Raw genomic sequence first — 18857 nt, forward strand, 5'->3', positions numbered from 1 at the left:
TATGGTTTTTCCTGTGGTCATGTATGGATGTGAGAGTTGGACTGTGAAGAAGGCTGAGCGCCGAAGAATTGATGCTTCTGAACTGTGGTGTTGGAGAAGACTCTTGAGAGTCCCTTGGACTGCAAGGAGATCCAACCAGTCCATTCTGAAGGAGATGAGCCCTGGGATTTCTTTGGAAGGAATGATGCTAAAGCTGAAACTCCAGTACTTTGGCCACCTGATGTGAAGAGTTGACTCACTGGAAAAGACTCTGATGCTGGGAGGGATTGGGGGCAGGAGGAGAAGGGGACGACAGAGGATGAGATGGCTAGATGGCATCACTGACTCGATGGACATGAGTCTGAGTGAACTCCAGGAGTTGGTGATGGACAGGGAGGCCTGGTGTGCTGCGATTCATGGGGTTGCAAAGAGTCGGACATGACTGAGCGACTGATCTGATCTGATCCACCCCAATCCCTTTGTCCTCACAAGATTTCACTTTGTCCAGTGCTAAGTGGCTGATGCTGTTAGATAAAAGATATCTGTGTACAGTCCCTGAGGATCCACTTAATACAGGCTTACTGCCTTAAGTAGAGCAAATCTAATGCCCCCTTTGCCTTTGTCCAGAAACCAGGCTATCAAAGGAAATTCCAGCCTTGACCTGTGTGGCTGAGAAGTGGCAGAGGATTTGGTGTGATTCTTGGGGAGGGAGCTGTCTCCTCTCGCCTGAACTCCTGTCCACCATCACGGCTTGTCAGTGGACATTGGTTCTGGTGAAGGGTTGGGGTTTTATGAGCACTGGTAAAGCTACTGATCGGTCGATGTGGAGATAGAAGGGAAGAGCTGAGAACAGAGAGAGGGTGAGGAGGGCAGTTTCTTCCCAAATATTAATCTGAAGTTTAAAGAAAATAAGGTAACAGCACCCCCAGTGTGGATGGAATAATTACACATCTCCCTGCCTGGAATTCAGAGCGGATTTAGGTCTGCATGACATTTGTCATCTGGGAGTTTATGCGGGTGCTGACTCAGCAAGAACCACCTCCTCCCCCAAACTCCCTACATTGTCTTTTTGCTCCTTCACACGAGAAAGTGATGACTTTGCAGGAGTTGCTGACATGTGGAGGATCAGGGCGGTACCTGCAGAGCCCGCTGCTTTGTGCCTCGGTCTATGGCCCCCACTGCCTGGGGCTTTGGGATCACAAGGCTTTCCCAGAGGCTTCAGCATAAACCTGTGAGTCACTGGGCCTGGCTCCCCGTCCTGGGAGGATGCACAGCGTTATCCTGCAGTCGTGGTGTAGATATGCGTAGGATAACTAGAGGGATGTCCCAGGTCTTAAATACTTCACATTGTGGTACCCAAACATCCTTACACCTCTCTGAACACTTTAAGCTTCCTCACTCAGACTGCCTTGACTCTGGCCGCAGTACAGCAAGGCACGCTGCTCAGGTCATCTTGGTTACAACATTCTGGACTCCGGAGCAGAGACGCTCTTACTGCATCTCAGACTGCAGGCTCTGGGGGCATCAGTTAACCAGAAGGAGAGGTGAGACAGGCAACTGTCAGGAGTGGATGAAGGAGTAGATGAGGTAGAAATGGGACAGCTGGTTATAGATTGGCCTCTCTTGTTCATCTGTGAGTGCCCTGAAGTCAGTATCTTTGTGCCTGCAGCAGTATTGGCTGATGGTGGGTGTTCACACTGAGGGAGGTGGGATCAGGGCAGGGGCAGGAGTTTTGGACCTGGGGAGATGCGCTTTGAATGCTAGCTGCCCGCAGTCCCATCAGGACTGCTTCTGCTTTGAAAAATAACATCCACAACCACGAGTGGGCTTGTAACAACTCATAAGTTACTGCCTGAGAGAAGACCCAGCAAAGCCCAGCCCAGGAGTAAATGAAGGGGTCCTTTCCTCCCATGGCTTGTGCCTGCAGAACTGAGACGTTTTCAACCACAGACACAGGAAAACAAGCAGGGACGATGGTTTTGGAGGTGGAGGAGAGGAGGCAGGCTGCAGGGGGCTACGAGAGGAAGCTGATGGGTAGAAGATGTACTGCATCTGAGGGCATCCAGTGCATCTGGACAGAGCCAGAGGCAGCCACGGGAGTTGGTCCTGGAGGCCAGAGGAGAGCTGGGCTGGCAGAATGGGAATGAGTCCTCAGCATCAAGTGAAGGTTGGGCCAGATGCGGAAGCAGGGACAGCAAGGCACTCAGACCCAGAGCCTTGGGGTGGAGAATGCCAGGAGCCCAGATGGAAGGTAGAGAAGGACCAGGGTCAGGGGTCAGTACTTCCTGAGATGGGGATCTGTGCACGATGGTGGCAGAGGAGAAGGGCGGGGGGGGGGGCAATAGATTCAGAGCAAAGCAAATTGGTGGGTGAAGGAAGCACAGGGAAACAGGTTTAGTGGGAGCTGAGGGTGTGGAGACTGCATAGGTTGGAGGGATTCATTCTGCAAATGAGGAGGGACATATGTCTCATTTGAATGCAAGTAAGGAAGAGACCACAGAAATGTATGCATATTTTTGGAAGAAAGCTTGCACAAAATTCACAGGTTATATCCATAAGCAAGGCCTCCATCTCAACTTTTGAGGGGTGTGAGGGTTTTCCTTTCTGGGAGCTAGAGCGAACCCTGTTTTGAGATCCTGGAGAGAAGTTGGTTGGAGTCCAGTAGAGCTTAGCCCTGGGGACTAAATTCACACACATACCTTCACAGTTCGCTGCACTGAGCCCTCCCGCCCCTCCGAGCATCAGTACAAGGTGGAGAGCTGGATGTTGGCCATCAGCTAAGCTCACTCATCATCTCCCACAAACACCAGGTTGGGGCCCACGATTCCACCAGTGCCCCAGCCAAACGCCAGGTTACCATATATTATTGACTTTTGTGGGGAGTCAAAATCTCCAGTGTTAGGTCCACAGATTTCAAGCACCTCCTGTGTCAGAAGCAGGAAGCTGTGAACTGTCTAGGAAGTTGAAAGTGGGCACAAGGGGGTGATATCATTGGCATCCATGTCTTAAAGAGACTGGCTTTAGAGGAGTGTTTTGTGTCACCAAGCTTTCCATCGCACTTAAGAGTTTTCACATTTACTCTCGAAGTTCCACTTCAGTGATACCAACAGCAATCCTGTGGTGTTCTTTTATGATCTTCATTTGATAGGTGAAGAAGCCCAGGCTCAACTAGGTTTCCCCAGGGATGGGGCTAGTAGATTTCTGCAGACTCAGGGCCGCTGACCCCAAAGCCAAGTTCTACCAGTCTCTCCCCACCCTATGTTCTTGCCGTCATTTGGCAGCAATCTTGAGAAGTCCCTTCCTCACCCTAGTGTCCACGTTGCCTCCGCTCTGAGGGAAATCTGAGCAAGCTGGGAATGAGCTCTATCCTGCTGGGGAGAGCACCTGGGCAGGTAGAGACAGGTATCGAGGAAGCTTGGCATGCAACTTTCCCAGGGACACAAGGCAGGAGTCAGGAGGGGACAAGGAGTGGGTGAGAGAGCAGGTGAGGATCAGGATGAAGAATTTATGTCCAAGCACTTGTTTGCAGGGTTGAAAAGAAGGGAGAAAGACAGCAGGACATGGGAGGGACAGAGGCTGAGGGAGAGGACCCCCTGGTAAGGAAACCTAGGAAGGTGGGGCCCAAGGTGCGGAGGGACGGGGCACATCAGATGTGCTGGGCAGTAGTAGAATACCCACATCCTTGGTCCCTGCTCGTGGACACCAGCCTGAGTGTTTCCTGAAGCAAACTCCTCTTTCTTCAGCTTGACTATAGAAGCATGGCCCAGGCAGGCATCCAGATGTGAAACTGGCTCTTCCCACTGGTGGCATATCCAGCGGGATGCAGGGGGGCAACTGCTCTGGGTGCCGTCAGGAAAGGCTGCACCATTTGTAGAAAAGTTACAAGCGGTAATGAAACGCCCTGACAGCATTCAGCGGTTCCAAACAAAGGCAGTGACGGGGTCCTCTCCCACCCTGCTGGTATAGCACCACTTCCTTCTCGGGCAGGACCACTGCTCCAAGCCTGCAGGAAGCAGCTTCAAGGGAGGAGGGCACCGGCCAGCATGGTCTCAGCCCACCCAACTCTGCTGACTCTACCTCACCCGCCTCCCCGAGGTCCCTGCTACAGCAGCCAACCGGGGAAAAGGGGTTTGTGTGCAAATCCCTACCCAGGCGAGCACCCCAGCAACAGCTTCGAGGCTTCCAGCACTTTCTATGGTTGTTCACAGCTCTTGACTATGGCTCAGAGATGTCCTTGCAGGAGATAGAATGGCCTCTTGGCATTGACACCTTGTCCAGGAGCCTCCTGGGAACTGGTCTTATCTGTCCCATCCTGGCCATGTGGCTTGCCAGCCTGTCAGAGTGGGAAATGCACTAACTCTATGACAACCCCTTCTATCTGGACCTTGACCAGCAGAAAATTCTCCCATAGTCTCTAATGGAAGTCTTTCTCCTTGGTCCTGGTTCTGAACTTCTAGGGTCATAGGAGCTGGTCTAATCCATATTCCACCCTGAAACCTTCCATATGCTCAAAAGCAGTTCTCTCATAGTCCCTGGGCTCCTCTGTTCCAGGCCAAAGCATCACACAGAGGCCCCACCCTGCTGGCCCCTGAGAGTGTTCCGAAGGCGCAAGCACAGCCCTCCATGTGTTCCCCTGTGTCCGCCAGTTTCCTTGTTAAGGCAAGCCACCCTCCCAGGTGTGAGTTATCAGCATCCTCGTGGTGGGCAGGGAAACTGAGGTAGCAGGCCTGTGGAGCACACAGTCTGGCTGTGGAGTCGGTGCCTTAGGCAGGCTGCTGGCAGCCCTCCCCTTGCCCTGGGACCTGGGATTCCCCGGCGCCTGGTGTCTCGGTGCTGCCGTCCTGTGCTGCTCAGTCTAGGAGGCAGAGCAGTGATGGGGGCGTTGCTGTCTTGCAGAAATCTCCTTCAGGGTATGGATGTGTGGGGGCAGCCTGGAGATTGTCCCCTGCAGCCGAGTGGGCCATGTCTTCCGGAAGAAGCACCCGTATATTTTCCCAGATGGCAACGCCAACACATATATAAAGTGAGTATGCGTTGTGGGTTGGGGTTCCCCGGGGGTGGCAGTGGCCATGGGCTTTTCTGGTGATAGGCTGTGGCTGTGCCAGGTTCTCCGGTAGGTTCGGCTGCCCGGGTGTCGTGAATGGACAAGGGCTGCATGCTATGCTTGCTGGGCCACAGCCTGGACGAGAGAGGTCAGGCCTGCCCATCCAGGTCCAGGCCGGAGGCCTTGAGGCCTTTCTCCACCCTTGACTTCTCCCAGGCTTGTCAAGGCCCTGCCTGTGGCCTCAGGGGCTTCGAGTCACTGGGCAGCACCCTCTTGTGGGGCTCAGGGCTCTGGGCATTCTTTGGGGCAGGGGGAGGGCAGCCATTTTTGCCCCTGAGTTCTAGAAGATCCCCTGCAGGGATCTGCAGGGATCACCTTCAGGCTGGGTCACCAGGGGAAAGGCCATTCGGGAATGGGGAGGCACAAGTAGATACAGCCCAGGTGACTGCTCCACGGCCTCGCAGGTGCACAGAAACGGCCAGGCTGGCGTAGTCCCTGAGGCCCTGGGCTCCTTTCCTGGGGCTCGCCGCTTCCTGCCTGGGAAGGTCGAAGGTGTAGGGTCTCAGTGACCCAGCGATGCCCACTTGCCTATTCTTGCTTCCTCGCTCCCTCCATATACCCGTCTCCTTTTCATGATTTCTTCTCCTTCAACCTTTTCCCTCTTCTTTAAAAATAACTCTGTACCTCCTTTTCTCCTGCTGCTCATCTTTTCCTCCAGCTTCTTCTCCCCTTCTCTCTAGTCCTCTTGTCACTTGACAACTTCACTCCCCATTTATTCCTCCTTTGCCCTTTTTCCCTCATTTGGTCCGTTTTGGGCAGGCGGAGCAGAGCACCTCTTTGAGTGTTTTTCTTCCCCTGCAGTGTTTTCTTCTGGGTTCTCTCATCCTCGGTTACTCGCACGTGTGGACAGGTGTGGGTGTGTACAGGTGTAGCGGAGCTATAGGCTTGACCAGTGAGAAAGCTGACCTCATGCTGGGAAGGTTAGGGTCATGAGAACCCCTTTAGCAGGGACTAGAACAAAGGCAGGGCTGCCTGGGGTCTTGACAGGGAAAGGTGAGCTGGAATGCCTGGTGCAGGAAAGTCAAGGGGTTATGATGTGGAGTGGGGGCCAGCCGGGGAGTGGGGGGCAGAGCCTCAAGCTCTAGAAAGTTCTTTGCATTTGAGACTGGCCCCTGCTTGCCACCAATGGAGTTGGGGGAAAACTTGGGGCAGTGTGGTCTCGGCAGCGTCCAGTGTGCTGATGGTCAGGCCAGTGGAGGGAGCCGGCAAGGAGCTGTCTTCAGTGCACCAAGAGCTGGACTGCGTGTTGGAAACTCCTTCAGGTCCACGGGCTTGAAGGGCAGGCCATGCCCTCTCAGTGACACCCCCGAGTCCATGCACTCAGGCCTTGGGAGGTGCTGCTCAGGCTTCTGATTGTTTTCCCATGTCTTCTCTTCCTGGTACCCTGGTGTCCCTGACAGCTGAGTGACAACATCCTCCATGTCTGTCTCTTTTTCTGTGACCTTGGGGTCAGACTCACTGCAAATAGCTATTTTAAAAAAAAAAATACTTCAGAGTCTTGGAAAACATTTGACCAGGATGGCTTGGTTACTTCATTCTTTACACCTGCGCCAAGCTAATCACATGGCCGGTGCAAATCTCGTGTGTGACTGGCTTCCCCCTTGGAGTGCTGCGCCCTTTGCTGATGGGGAGAGTTCTAGAATAGGAGCCCACGGATGACCAGAGGTGAGATGGTCAACACTCTTCCTTCTTGTACTGGCACCAAAGGGGCACGCCAGATTCTCCTGGCTTTTTTTCTGTTTTTCTGAGAGCCGTGGGAAGTTCAATTTCTGGTATAATTTCTCTGGTCTGTGCCTTTTGGGAAGAGGGTATGTCATGACTACTAGAATCCTGTGTCTTGGGGGAGAGGCCCCTTTGGAGACTGGTGGGCTCAGCACCCTGGGGAGAATAAAGTTACTGGATCGTGGTGGCTCCCATGGGGGTGACACTGCCCACTCATCACATGTGTGTATTTTACCTAGATATGTCCCCGGTCCTCTCAGACAGCCCGTCCCTGACACCCCTTGTCTCCCCAGGAACACCAAGCGGACAGCTGAAGTGTGGATGGATGAATACAAGCAGTACTATTATGCTTCCCGGCCATTCGCCCTGGAGAGGCCCTTTGGCAAGTAAGTGTCTCCCCTGGTTGGTTTGTGCAGACAGCCCAGAGCCCCAGCTCACCGGCCCGAGGCGAGAGGGTCTCGCTGGCCGCCAGGCCCCTCCAGGGCCAAGGCTGGGCCTGTTCTCCCTTCCTGTGCCTTCTTGCTCCTGCCTCGTCCTGGGCACAGGGCCGTGGGCCACGCCTGTGGGAGACCCTGGCAGCCTGGACCATTCACTCAGTGGGTAGAGCCATGCCCCGTGCAGTGGACTGGTATTTCCAGCTTTTCACAGAAAGGTGGGATGCTGGGCTAAGCAGCCCTGCTCCCTCTAGATTAGAGTTTCCTCCTCCTCCCTCTCAGCTACCGAAGCCTAAGTCCTCCTCTTTTTAGGAGGAACAGTACTGTGTAGACCGCCTCTAGAGCAGGGCTCCAGCTTCTTGTGGGTGGAAGAGGACAGGGAGAGGAGTTAAGGGCCAGATGCCATTTCATGAGTTGCCTCACTAGTCCTCTGCAAACTGAGAAATGGGTATAATTACCCCTGTTTTACAGATAAGGAGCCTGAGGCTTCTACAGCTTCAGGTACTTGCCATGGATCACACCATTATAGGAGGAAAAGCTCAAAACACACCTGTCTGATCCCCCCAAACTTTGTGATGTTGCATTCCCCAACTCAGGGCTGGTCTGAGTAGAGAAAAATGGCAACTTGATTGATGTTATATTCATCTTTTTTGCGAGGGGGCGACTGGTGGCTTTTGTCATCTGATGTCCCTCAGTCGTACTAAGGCTGTGGAGCAGATGGCATGTTTGCAGCCTACACGCCACCGATCGAGCCCATCACTCCCAGGTGGATTAAATCACGAGCCTGCCAAAGTGTTTGCATTTCTGAAACTGAAAGCCCACGCTGGTCTCCGCTTCTCCTCAGAGCCTCCCACAGTGTTTCTTCTGAGTCCTCAGCTAACTTCCGGTTCATTGGCCATGTCCGTCCACCCTTCCTTTCTTCACTGCTTTCCCCCTCCAGCTGGGGTTCTACTTTCTTGCGTAAGCAGAGTGCTTAAAAGACGTTGTCCTTGAATCTCTTGCCATGTTGGGCATCTACCCACCCTCCCAGGCCTCCCTCTTGACCTTGGGTGAACCTGACTTTGTGCCTTTTCCTGCCTGTGGGCAGGCTGCTGAACAGCTCTGGGAGTATCAGCCGGTGCTGCTAAGCCTCTGTGGCCATCCGGCTCAGGGAGGCCCTCAGCGGGGCTCTTAATCCTGCCCCCTTGCCGGCCGGCATTCTCCCTCAACCTCCATTTGTACCTTTTCCATTTTCCCCAGCGGCGGGGTCCGCTCTGCTTTCACTCACAGCATGTGACACCTCTGTTTTATGGATGAAATAGACAGCACCAGCTTCCTGAGCCCGACCACCCTGTACCTGCACTATCCTCCTGTCTCTTTTATCTGGAAGGATAAGGGGTGCCTCCCGCTGCGGCAGGCCAGCCCTCTACCTGTTCCCCAGATGCACTCTTCTCTCCTGCATTCATTCATAAATCAGCACTGATCAAGTTCCCACTGCCTGGATTCATCTCCTCCTGCCTCTCAGCTTCTCAAACTTTAATGTGCACACGAATCTCCCGGGGATCTTGTAACAGTGTGGATGTTGGTTCAGTAGGCGTGCATTTCTACGAGCCCCAGGTGGTGCTGTGCTGCTGGCCTGAGGACCTCAACTCAAGGAGCAGAATTCCAGGGTGATGGTTTCCAGACTCTCTGCAGTCTCAGTCACCTGGGGAGCTTCAAAAACTGCTGCTGCCTCTATTCCAGCCCCAGAGAGTAGACTGAATCTGGGCTGTGTCCTGGGCTGTAGAATTTGTAAAAGATGCGCCCCCCCAACTAGGTGACTCTAACCTGCAGACAGTGTGGGAGCCCTTGTTCCAGGGGACTTCGCCTGCCCTGTGCCTTCACGCTCCCTGATCACCCAACTCTCTTCTCAATTGCATGGTTCCCATTAGTATTTAAATTTATTCTGTATCTTACATATGTTTTAAAAAATAAAATAGAGAAGGAAAGAAACTATAAGAACTCTCCCTCAATCCGACGTTGCTCATCGCCTAACTTGTCTTCTGCTCCTTCAGAGCCAAGCTTCATGAAAGAGCTGCCACATCGCTGTCTGTGGCTCCCTGTTTCCCTGCTTCTGACTGTGAGCTGAGGCCAAGGCCTCCATCCCCTATGATCACTCCCACCTGGCCCACCCATGGCCCCCTGGGACCCTTACCTTCCTCGATTACTCCATTGATATGAGTCTTCTTCCACCCAAACCCCTTCAGGCACCCCTCTGATCTCGGTTTCTAGAACTAAAGTCTTGGCTCTCATCCTGAGATGCAAGCTGCACCCTCTCTGCCCACTCTGCAAGCTCAGGTTCCTCTGCCCACCCTTGTATGTTGGTCTTCCCCGAGGACCTGTCATAATCCCTTGTCTTACTCCAGGTTTTCCCTGCCATCAGCCACCTCTGTGCTGCCAATAAGCATGTTTCCATCCCTCTCCTGCACCTCTCCTCTGAGCTCCAGCCCTTAGAGAAGGAAATGGCAACCCAACCAGTATTCTTGCCTAAAAAAATCCCATGGACAGAGGAGCCTGGTGGGCTACAGTCCATGAAGTCACAGAGTTGGACACAGCTGAGCGATTAAACATATCCTGCACCTCTCCTGAGCTCCAGTCCTTATGTCTGAATAGCAACTGGACATCTCTGCCTGGATGCCCCCAGTCTCCTCTGACTCAATGAGTTCTAACTGAACTCTTCCTGTTTGCTCCTAAACTTGCTCCTTTCCCCATATTCCCCACCTTAGCTCTTCCATTCATCCTGTTGTCAAACCAGAAATCTTGAGTGTCAACTTTGACTTCTCTCTCCCTGTCCTCCCACACCTAAACAATCACCAGGTCCCAGAGATCCTGCCTCACTCATACACTGATCGTCTGGATTCTTGCAAATACTGAACATTTAGCCTTTTTCAAAAGATGTCATTCCTGTCCTCATGTTACTTAGCATCTGGTGAGGAGATGCAGTTAATGCTGTATAAGAAGTTCCAGTATCATGAGGGCACCCAGTCCAGTCTTTGGGGTGGAAGGAGGCGAGGCTTGAGAAAGCAGGGCTGGTTCTGTGTGGTTGCCCAGGAAGAACAGGGTGTATGTGGAAATCAGGTGTACTGGTGGAAGAGTAGAGAGAATGAAACCTGTCCCTTCTCTCCCATCCCACCCTACTCCCCTGCCAGAAAGCATGGTCAGCACCGGGTTTCGACAGTGATCTCCTAACTGCTCTCCCAGCTTTGGGCACCAATCTTATGTACCTTCAGTTGCTATTGTTCAGTCGCTCAGTCATGTCCAACTCTTTGAGACCCCACAGACCCGGATTCCCCGTCCTTCACTATCCCCCAGAGTTCACTCAAACTCATGTCTGTTGAGTTGGTGATACCATCCAACCATCTCATCCTGTTGTCCCCTTCTCCTCCTGCCCTCGATCTTTCCCAGCACCAGGGTCTTCAGTGAGTCATTTCTTCGCATCAGGTGGCCAAAGTATTGGAGCTTCAGCATCAGTCCTTCCAATGAATATTCAGGGCTGTTTTCCTTTAGGATTGGCTGGTTTGATCTCCTTGCAGTCCAAGGACTCTCAAGAGTCTTTTTCAACACTACAGTTTGAAAACATCAATTCTTTGGCACCATCGGTAGATGCTCTTAAAGGAATAATACTGTCACACTGTACTCTGTTTCAAACCCATCCGTGGCAGCCCATTGCCCTGAAAATAAAGGCCAAGCTCCTCCTTGGTATTTCACAGGACCTTTATGACTGCACGTTCACCTCTCCCATCACTCACCTCCCTTCTCCAACTCCCCCCACACACATTCTAACCTGCACCACTGCTACCACCAACAGACCCCTTCCCTCTTCACATGCACTCATCTCTTTTTGCTGTTTTCCTGCCACTACCAGGGGCCCCCATTTTACCCTCTTTCTGGTTTGTCTAGACAATGTCCACTTTCCTCCCAGCTTCCACATCACCACCCAACCACCACCAACCCGACAAGCAAGGGGCCACCTCTGAGGTGCTCCCACAGCCCCTGCACACCCACCCCACATCCACCCTGGGCTGTGAGCACCTTGTTCATTACCTGTCTTTCTTGCTTGAAAGCTCACCATCAGGTCCCTCTTGGGCACAATGCCTGGCACATACTAGGTACTCAGTAAATGATGACAGAGGATGAGATGGCTGGATGGCATCACTGACTCGATGGACGTGAGTTTGAGTGAACTCCGGGAGTTGGTGATGGACAGGGAGGCCTGGCGTGCTGCAATTCATGGGATCGCAAAGAGTTGGACATAATTGAGCGACTGAACTGAACTGAAATATGTGATTCAGAAGCCCAGAACCAGCTAAAGAAGAGAATTCTTTGAGGCTGGCTTGGCCGGGATGGGGGTAGCGGGCGGGGGAATAAGGGTGGTATATTAACAGCAGAATTCAAAGGGGGATTTGTGAGTAAGCAGACCCAGAGTCCTGGCAGTGAGTTATCAACAACACACCAAATATTCTTGTAGCTTTGTTTTTAATGAAAAGTAAAAACACCCCCAAATTCTGTTTCCAAGTAAAAGCACAAATCCTTGGTGTCATCACCACTCCACTGTGAGGTAATTGCCAAGGGTTTCCATAGGTCTCTCTCGAGCTCTCAAAATCTCTCTTAGTTAATTTCTCCAGCACCCTCCAGAGATTCGTGGGTGCAGAGAGCGGGCACGGGCTGCACGGGGCACCTCCCAGCCTGGAGGGTGGGTGCCCCTGGGCCCATGTGGCTGGTACCTGTCACCAACCAGCTGTGTTTTGTCTCCATGTCTCCCCGCCTCTGCCGCCCCCAGCATCGAGAGCAGACTGAACCTGAGGAAGAACCTGCAATGCCAGAGCTTCAAGTGGTACTTGGAGAATGTCTACCCAGAACTCAGGTACCCGCCCTGTGCTTTGAGCCTTTGCTGCCTGCAGAGAGAGACCCTCTGCTAACTTGGTTTGGAGAAGGGACTGCCCGTGGCCATCTGTATGAGGGGTTTTAACTAGATGGAGGTCTGAAAAGACCAGTTGGCTCTGCTTATCCCGGAAACCAGAGAGAGAATTTTATTCATTGGTGGCATGAGGGATTGAGGTTGGCTTCTAGCAGTATTTCTCAACTGCTGGGGTTTGAGCTCTGGAGTGTGACCTCAGGGCGTGGACTCACTGATTCCAGGCTCCAGACTCCTGAGTCATTCCTTGCTGCCTCATTCCTAGTGGCACCTCTCCCATCCTCAGGCCCTGAGTAGTACAAGTCATTGCAACGCAACCAGGGCAACATGTCCCTGCCATTTTCCAGACACTGCCTGACCTGTCAGACAGCTGGTGTTACTGTTAATCCTAAGAACCATGGATTCTCATCCCTCCCGTGGCCTTCCTCTAGGGTGCCCAAGGACTCTTCCATCCATAAGGGCAGTATCCGACAGAGGCAGAAGTGCCTGGAGGCTCAGAAGCAGAAAGACCAAGAGATCTCCAACCTCAAGTTAAGCCCCTGTGTCAAGACTGAAGGCAAGGATGCCAAGTCCCAGGTAAAGTAACCTGGGACTACTTGAATGGCTGGGGATACTTGAACATATGAACGTGCTTGGCCTCTGCTTCCTGCTTTTGCATGAACCAGGTGTCTAGTTATACCTGGAGCTCTGCAGCAGAACAGGAGAAGCACAATTCTCCTCACTCTGGGACTGGGTTCACTCTGCTAGGTTTCCAAATGCATGGGCTTTCTCTTAAGATGCCTCCCCGGGCAACTTTGCACCTCTAGGGATTAACCATTAAATTAACAGGAGTTGAACAAGGGTGTCCAAGCTGCTGCTGGTAAATGTGGGTTGGATCAGGCAGGGTGGGCAGCATGGCCACCTCAAAAGTATAAGATGCAAACTGAAAAGCCACTGCCTCCAGGATGAAATACCTGCTCTATGAGTCTCCCTGCTGATCTAACCCTGTCTTCCAGGCAGTCACATCAGTGGCGGTACGGCTTTTCCCATCGTCCACCATTCTGGTCTCTGGGCAGGTCCCTTGATCATTGTTCTTCTGCCCTCCGCAGGCCTATGGCTCCACCTCTGTTCTCTCCTGCTTCCCCCAGGTCTAGAGACCTCGGTCGCCCCTTCTCAGAAAGGTTTCCTTGTGCCTTAGCTGATTCATCAACACTCTGTGAGTGTTCTGCCCTCTGAGGATCGAGCTCTTTTAAAAGTCACTGGCACATTCACAGCCTGTCTCAACCTCTGTAGCACTTGACCTGCTGGATGCACTAGAGCTTGTCCATCTTGTGACTTCCCTCCTGGCTCTGGGGACGCTGCGTGATCCCAATTATCCTGCATTTCCGTTCTTTCCACTGCTTGTTTTTACTGCTGGCTCCTCTCCCCAGCTCTCAGACCCTTATGGTGAATATTCACCAAGGTTTTCAATTCACTGTTCTTTTCTCTGTGAGTGGTTTCTTGGAAATTTTATTCATGCTTTCAGCTTTAGTAACCTCCTCTGTCTTACTGATTCACAAATTCAGTGCCTTCACCCAACCGTGAATTCACTCATTCATTCATTGATTCACTCAACAAACATGTACATTCTTTGCTGACTGTGGAGATGCACAGTGGCCGGCGTTGGTGGCCCCTCGAGGGATCTAATGTTCCTTGAACAAGTCAGCAGCCACTGTGATCTAATCTCTGCCCTGGAGAGAGTTTGGTCCATGATGCTGTAGAAGTGCAGAGCAAGGGTGTCCAACCTCTACATGAGGGTTGGGAAGTCTTCCCAGAGGACCTGAGCAGGAGTGGTGTCCTCAGAGATGAGTAGAAACACATGGGTCAGGAAGGGGAGAAAGGGCAAGCGGGGAAGTCCAGCATGTACCACGCTCTGGGCCTGGGAGGCAGGGTGCCTTTCAAGACATAGTCAGAGGGGTGGAATGTGAGGGAGCTACAAAGGTGAGGCCGGAGAGGAAGAGGCACATCACAGCCTCTTTTCCCAGCTGAAGAGGTTGAGTTTTATCCTCAGGAGTAGGAGCTGTGCAAGCCAAGGAGATGGATGGAGGCTGGTGGGTTTACACTTAGCTGACTCTCCCTCTCAAACACCGGGCGATCGAGCCAGTCCACGGCCGTGACAAACCCTTCTGAAATTCAAGCCATCAGATGGCTCCAAGCACCTATCAGGCTCCCCAGCCATTGCACCATCCCATTAATTCTCTCTGAGTGGTCACCTATCCCAGGCTCTGAGTTTCCAGTCCTGACCATCATCTCCCATGGCTCCTGTTTCTCCCGCATCCCCCATTCCTGCAAAGCCCAGCCCTCCTCCCCTCAGAATAGCTGTTCTCAGCCCCGGCATTCACTTCTTCAGGCCAGATCAGCAGCCCTCCGGCACTATTGACAGTTGGGGCCGGGTCACTCTGTGGTGGGGACCATCCTCTGTGCTGTAGGCTATCTAGCAGCTCCCCTGGTCCCTGCGCACTGGATGTCAGTAGCATCCCCCCCACACACACCAGTCATGCCAATCAAAGCTGTCTCCAGGCTTTACCAAAGGCCCCTGGAGGACAAGACCACTCTGCTTGGGAACCGCTGTGTTAGATTATGGCCACTGTCTCAAGTAACATGTAGTCACCAGACCATGGTTCCCCATCCCCATGCAGCCTTCAATGGCTCCCCAGTGTCTGCCAGAAAAACCCACGGCCTCGGCCTGGCACTTGAGGCATCACACCCCCAGCCTCCAGATTGCCGAGATTGTTCCAAAAATCATCTCTGCTCCAGCAGGACATGGGAGGGGGCTGCCTGAGTCAGACAGGAAAGGGGGAAGGAGACAGAGGTGTCGACTGTGCTTGAAGTGTGGCAGTGCGGCTGAGAATGACACCACTTGTCAATGGCGTTTTATGAAACGTGTGAGGAGGTAACGCGCATCGCTCTCTTCTGATTCTGTGTGTGGGCCCTGCTCGTGGGGGATTGCAAACAGCCAGAATGTCATTGCCCCCGCTCCCTGGAACAGAAGTTTGCCTTGTCCATTTGTAGCAGAGTAGGGGTTCTTCTGTCTTTGGTTGCATAAGAAGTGGCAGCGGGTAGCCACAGGCTCTCTGGGTCTCAGGAAGGCGCCCACCTACTCCTGTAACCTGGCCAAGGGAGATGCTGCCAGGCCTTCATTTAACTGGGAGGGAAAGGTCCCTCCTCTGGCTGACATTCTGGTGGAGTGAGGAAGGGGAGAGGAAAGAGCTGTCACCGTTGTAAACTACGGCTTATCACGAAAACAGTCTTCAAGTGAGCAAAGAGTTCTTTCCTAGAAGATCTTGCCAAGCTGTCACTCCTCTCTGCTTCAGAGAGAACAGTTGGGTGTGTGCGGCAGCCGTTCGAATTCGGGATATGGAAAGAACACACGAGTTAGGAAGATGTTCAGTTTTCATCAACAGATGACACCTACTGAGTGTGCGTGGTGCCCCGGGCACCAGGCTGCGTGCTGGGGTACAGGGTGGGACTAAGCCGGGTTAGACACAGCTCTCTCCTAGCGGGGCCCACAGCCAACAGCAGGCCTGGGGTGCCTGTCCAAGTATTCTGAAGGTGTTGAAACCATGAAGAGAAATCCACATAGTTATTTCAGCCAGACTGGTCCCCCAGGTGTGTGCCTGGGGGTGCATGCATGTGTTTCTGGGTGTGTGCGTGTTCGAGCCTGTGTGTGCATGGAGTGTACACCCTTGTGGGATTGACTTAGGTTACCTTTCTCTTCCTTTCGGTGTCTGCTTCTCCTTCCTGCATAGACTCCCTGAGCTTCCTCCTGTTTCCCGACCCCTCCTGCTAATGCACTCACCCTCCTTTCCTCCTCTCCCTTCCCACATCTCTGGCTTCTCCTACCCCTTGGCCATTCAGAGATGTCACATTGCCCCTCAGACCCCGGACTCTCTCACCTTCTCTCCTGCCCCCACCTCTCTGTCTCTGAGAGGCCATGTCAAGGAAGTGATATAAAAACCCAGTTAAGTAGATATTATCCTCATTTTACAGATAATGAGACTGAGGTCTGGAGAGATGATCCTAGGTCAGATGCTAAGAAGTGAGGAAGGCAGGATTTGAAAACCTGGCCGCCACACTACATCTGCTGTTGCTGCTGCTGCAGCTCGAGTCATAACTGGTTCCAGGGCCCTTTTATTCCACTGAATCTCAGGAGAAGATGTCCGTCTCTGAGGCCCCTCCTCCAGGCTGTAAATATTAAAACTAGAGATCAGCTCCTCCTTGACAGGAGATAGCCGGCATGAGGTTCTTCCTCTTGGCTACTTTCCAGTGGCAGCCCCTGTGAGAAGGAAACCAAGGTCACACCCCATGTCAGGGACCTGGGAAGGGGCAGACCCGACATCGACGGGAACTGAGCAAGAATGTGAATGGAGGCCCGCTCTCCGCAGACTCTGTACCAGCCCGGGGACACACACGGCTCTGCCTTCCAGCCTGGGCTGCCCCCTTTTCTTCCCACCTCACCTCTGTCCCCACTGTGAACTCCCAGCCTGCATCTCACCATGTGGTCACTCCCCTCCAAACAGTCCACTTAGGGCCTGGGTGTGGGTACTAGGGACTCAGTCAATCCTCTGGAATGGACCCAGGGAGAGAGATCCATGCAGGTCCTGAATTGGGCTCAGGTCATTTGGGTGGTGGGTTCTGGGGTCCTTGACTGGTGAGCAGAGCATGGGTGTCTGGGGCCTTGAATTCTGCTTCCAGTTGGCCACTCACTCCCCAGGTGGCATGTCCCTGGGCACGTGGGTGTCCATGATGTTGAGAGAAGTCCATATGACCGTGGCTGTTTTCTGGCTCCAATGCTGGCTTACCACCCTGCTCTACCCCCAGCCCCATCCATCCCTCACCCTGCCTTACCTTCCTTTCTCCACTTGTTTGTCAACCTTGGGAACAAAATAGTTAACCCGAGTGTGTTTTCAAGATGATGGCAGCCTGGTACCTTGGGTAGAGAGTGAGAGAAGTACACCATCAGTTTGTAAATATGTGAAGCCCCAGGAGTCTCCTGGGTAATAAGTTTCCTGTCAATTTTATTGGATTCCCTAGAAAAATATTTGTGAAGGATAGAAAAAGACAGATGTACCAATATAGCCATATCCCAATTTAAAGAAATGGGGAAAACATACAGCTTTTCAATGTGTCCTCCTACCTGGAAGCCCAACAATTCAGGCTACCGGCTTGTGAAGGATTCAGGCAGGCAGCTGGGTGGCCTGGAGATGAAGATCAAAGCCCTTCCCCCCAAACCCACACTCGCACTGGCGCCTCTCCATGAGTCTCCACATGGGACAGGCTGCCAGCAGTCACTCCCCACCTGACACCACCCTTCCTCCCCAGCTTTCTCAGCACACCCTTGGGCATGGCCCCAGCACGACTGCCTCTCAAATGTCTCTCCTGGGAGGTAAAGCAAAGGCAGTTTTCCAAAGGGAGACCTCCAGGGCCATCTCTCCTGTTGGCATCCTGCACCAGTACAACCAACAGGCAGTAACTGAGCTCTTGGTCTGTAGCCAGCACCGTCTGGAATGTCTATGCATCACCCTCCATGTAAGGGGCTGCTATTACCTTCATTTCACAGAGGAGGAGACCAAGGCGCAGAGTTAAGTAGATCATCCAGGTTTGGGGGTTCATAAACAGGCGAGCCAGGATTCCTGCCCCGGCAGTCACTCCAGGGCCCAACACAGTACATCCTGGGTGTATTCTCACAGCGTGGGAGGAAAGCACAGGATGGACTGGAAACGAAGACTCCAGAGTGAGTCTGTTGAAGATGCCAACTTCACTAAAGGAGGGGAGCGTGTCCCAGAGCCTCCCCTGGTTAGAGGGCCCCAAACTGGGTGTGGCTCAGCTCTGTCCTTGCGGGTGATGAAGACTCCCAGCACAGCTGATCAGTGCATTCGGGGGATCCTGCAGCTATACAGGTGCATCAAGAGGTCAGCTAAACTGAATGTTCACTTGAATCCACCCGTTCATGCCCAACATCTTGTCTGAAGTGGGCTTCCAGGGCATGTTTGATGAACCAGTGTGATGCCCGGTGTGGCCTAAGAGGTTCAAGGCCAGCCCATGGCCCTGGCTTTGCTAGGTTTGGATCCCATCTCACCAAGGGGGTCCCACGTTCACAGTCAACCCTGGGCTCTGCTCCTGGTGTAGCCCAGAGCAACCGTTGACCTCAGTGCCCCTCCCATCAAATTGCACCTACCTCCCAGAGTGGCTGTGAGAGTCACATAGACAATGAAAGTGGAAGATCTAGGACAGGAGCAGCCCTCGGCATTGCTTAATTGTGGCTGCCTAATCACAGAACGGCCAGCAGGGCTGGCTCCCATCCTCTATTTCTTCTCCATTGTTTATTCTTCCCCACATGGGGGAATTTTTGAAATGGAAACTGACCACCAGCAGGAAATGAGCTGCACTTCTGCCTAAAGGAAACACAGCCCCCTAACTTCTGTCAACTTGGGAATGTTTCTCTGTCCTCACCTAACCACTCCTCCTTCCCACGTGTCGGGAAAATACTGTTCACGGAGATTCTGCTCCGGGGCCAGGCCCGTAGGTTGGTGTTCCACATGCATCTTCTTACCTCACCTCACAGCAATCACATGAACCATGTCAGTACCCCCATTTCACAGATGGTGTAAGCAAGGCTTAGATACGTTGACCAAGGCTACCCAGGTCATATGAGAATCTTGCCAAA

At 52.9% G+C, this 18857-nt stretch overlaps 1 protein-coding gene across 3 annotated transcripts in view; it reads left to right on the forward strand.

The window, feature by feature from the left end:
- GALNT14 (polypeptide N-acetylgalactosaminyltransferase 14) overlaps positions 1–18857 on the forward strand; it is a 215694-nt gene that overhangs the window by 191161 nt on the left and 5676 nt on the right. For 2 of the 3 annotated variants that reach the window (XM_019970475.2, XM_070798930.1), the window contains 4 exons: positions 4876–5002; positions 7099–7191; positions 12038–12121; positions 12604–12748. In XM_019970475.2, the coding sequence (XP_019826034.2) occupies positions 4876–5002; positions 7099–7191; positions 12038–12121; positions 12604–12748 (449 nt within the window). The remainder of the gene's footprint in view (positions 1–4875; positions 5003–7098; positions 7192–12037; positions 12122–12603; positions 12749–18857) is intronic. The other variant, XM_070798931.1, reaches the window with a different exon arrangement.

Source organism: Bos indicus, chromosome 11 (genome assembly GCF_029378745.1).
Source record: "Bos indicus isolate NIAB-ARS_2022 breed Sahiwal x Tharparkar chromosome 11, NIAB-ARS_B.indTharparkar_mat_pri_1.0, whole genome shotgun sequence".
Classification (NCBI taxonomy): Eukaryota; Metazoa; Chordata; class Mammalia; order Artiodactyla; family Bovidae; genus Bos; species Bos indicus.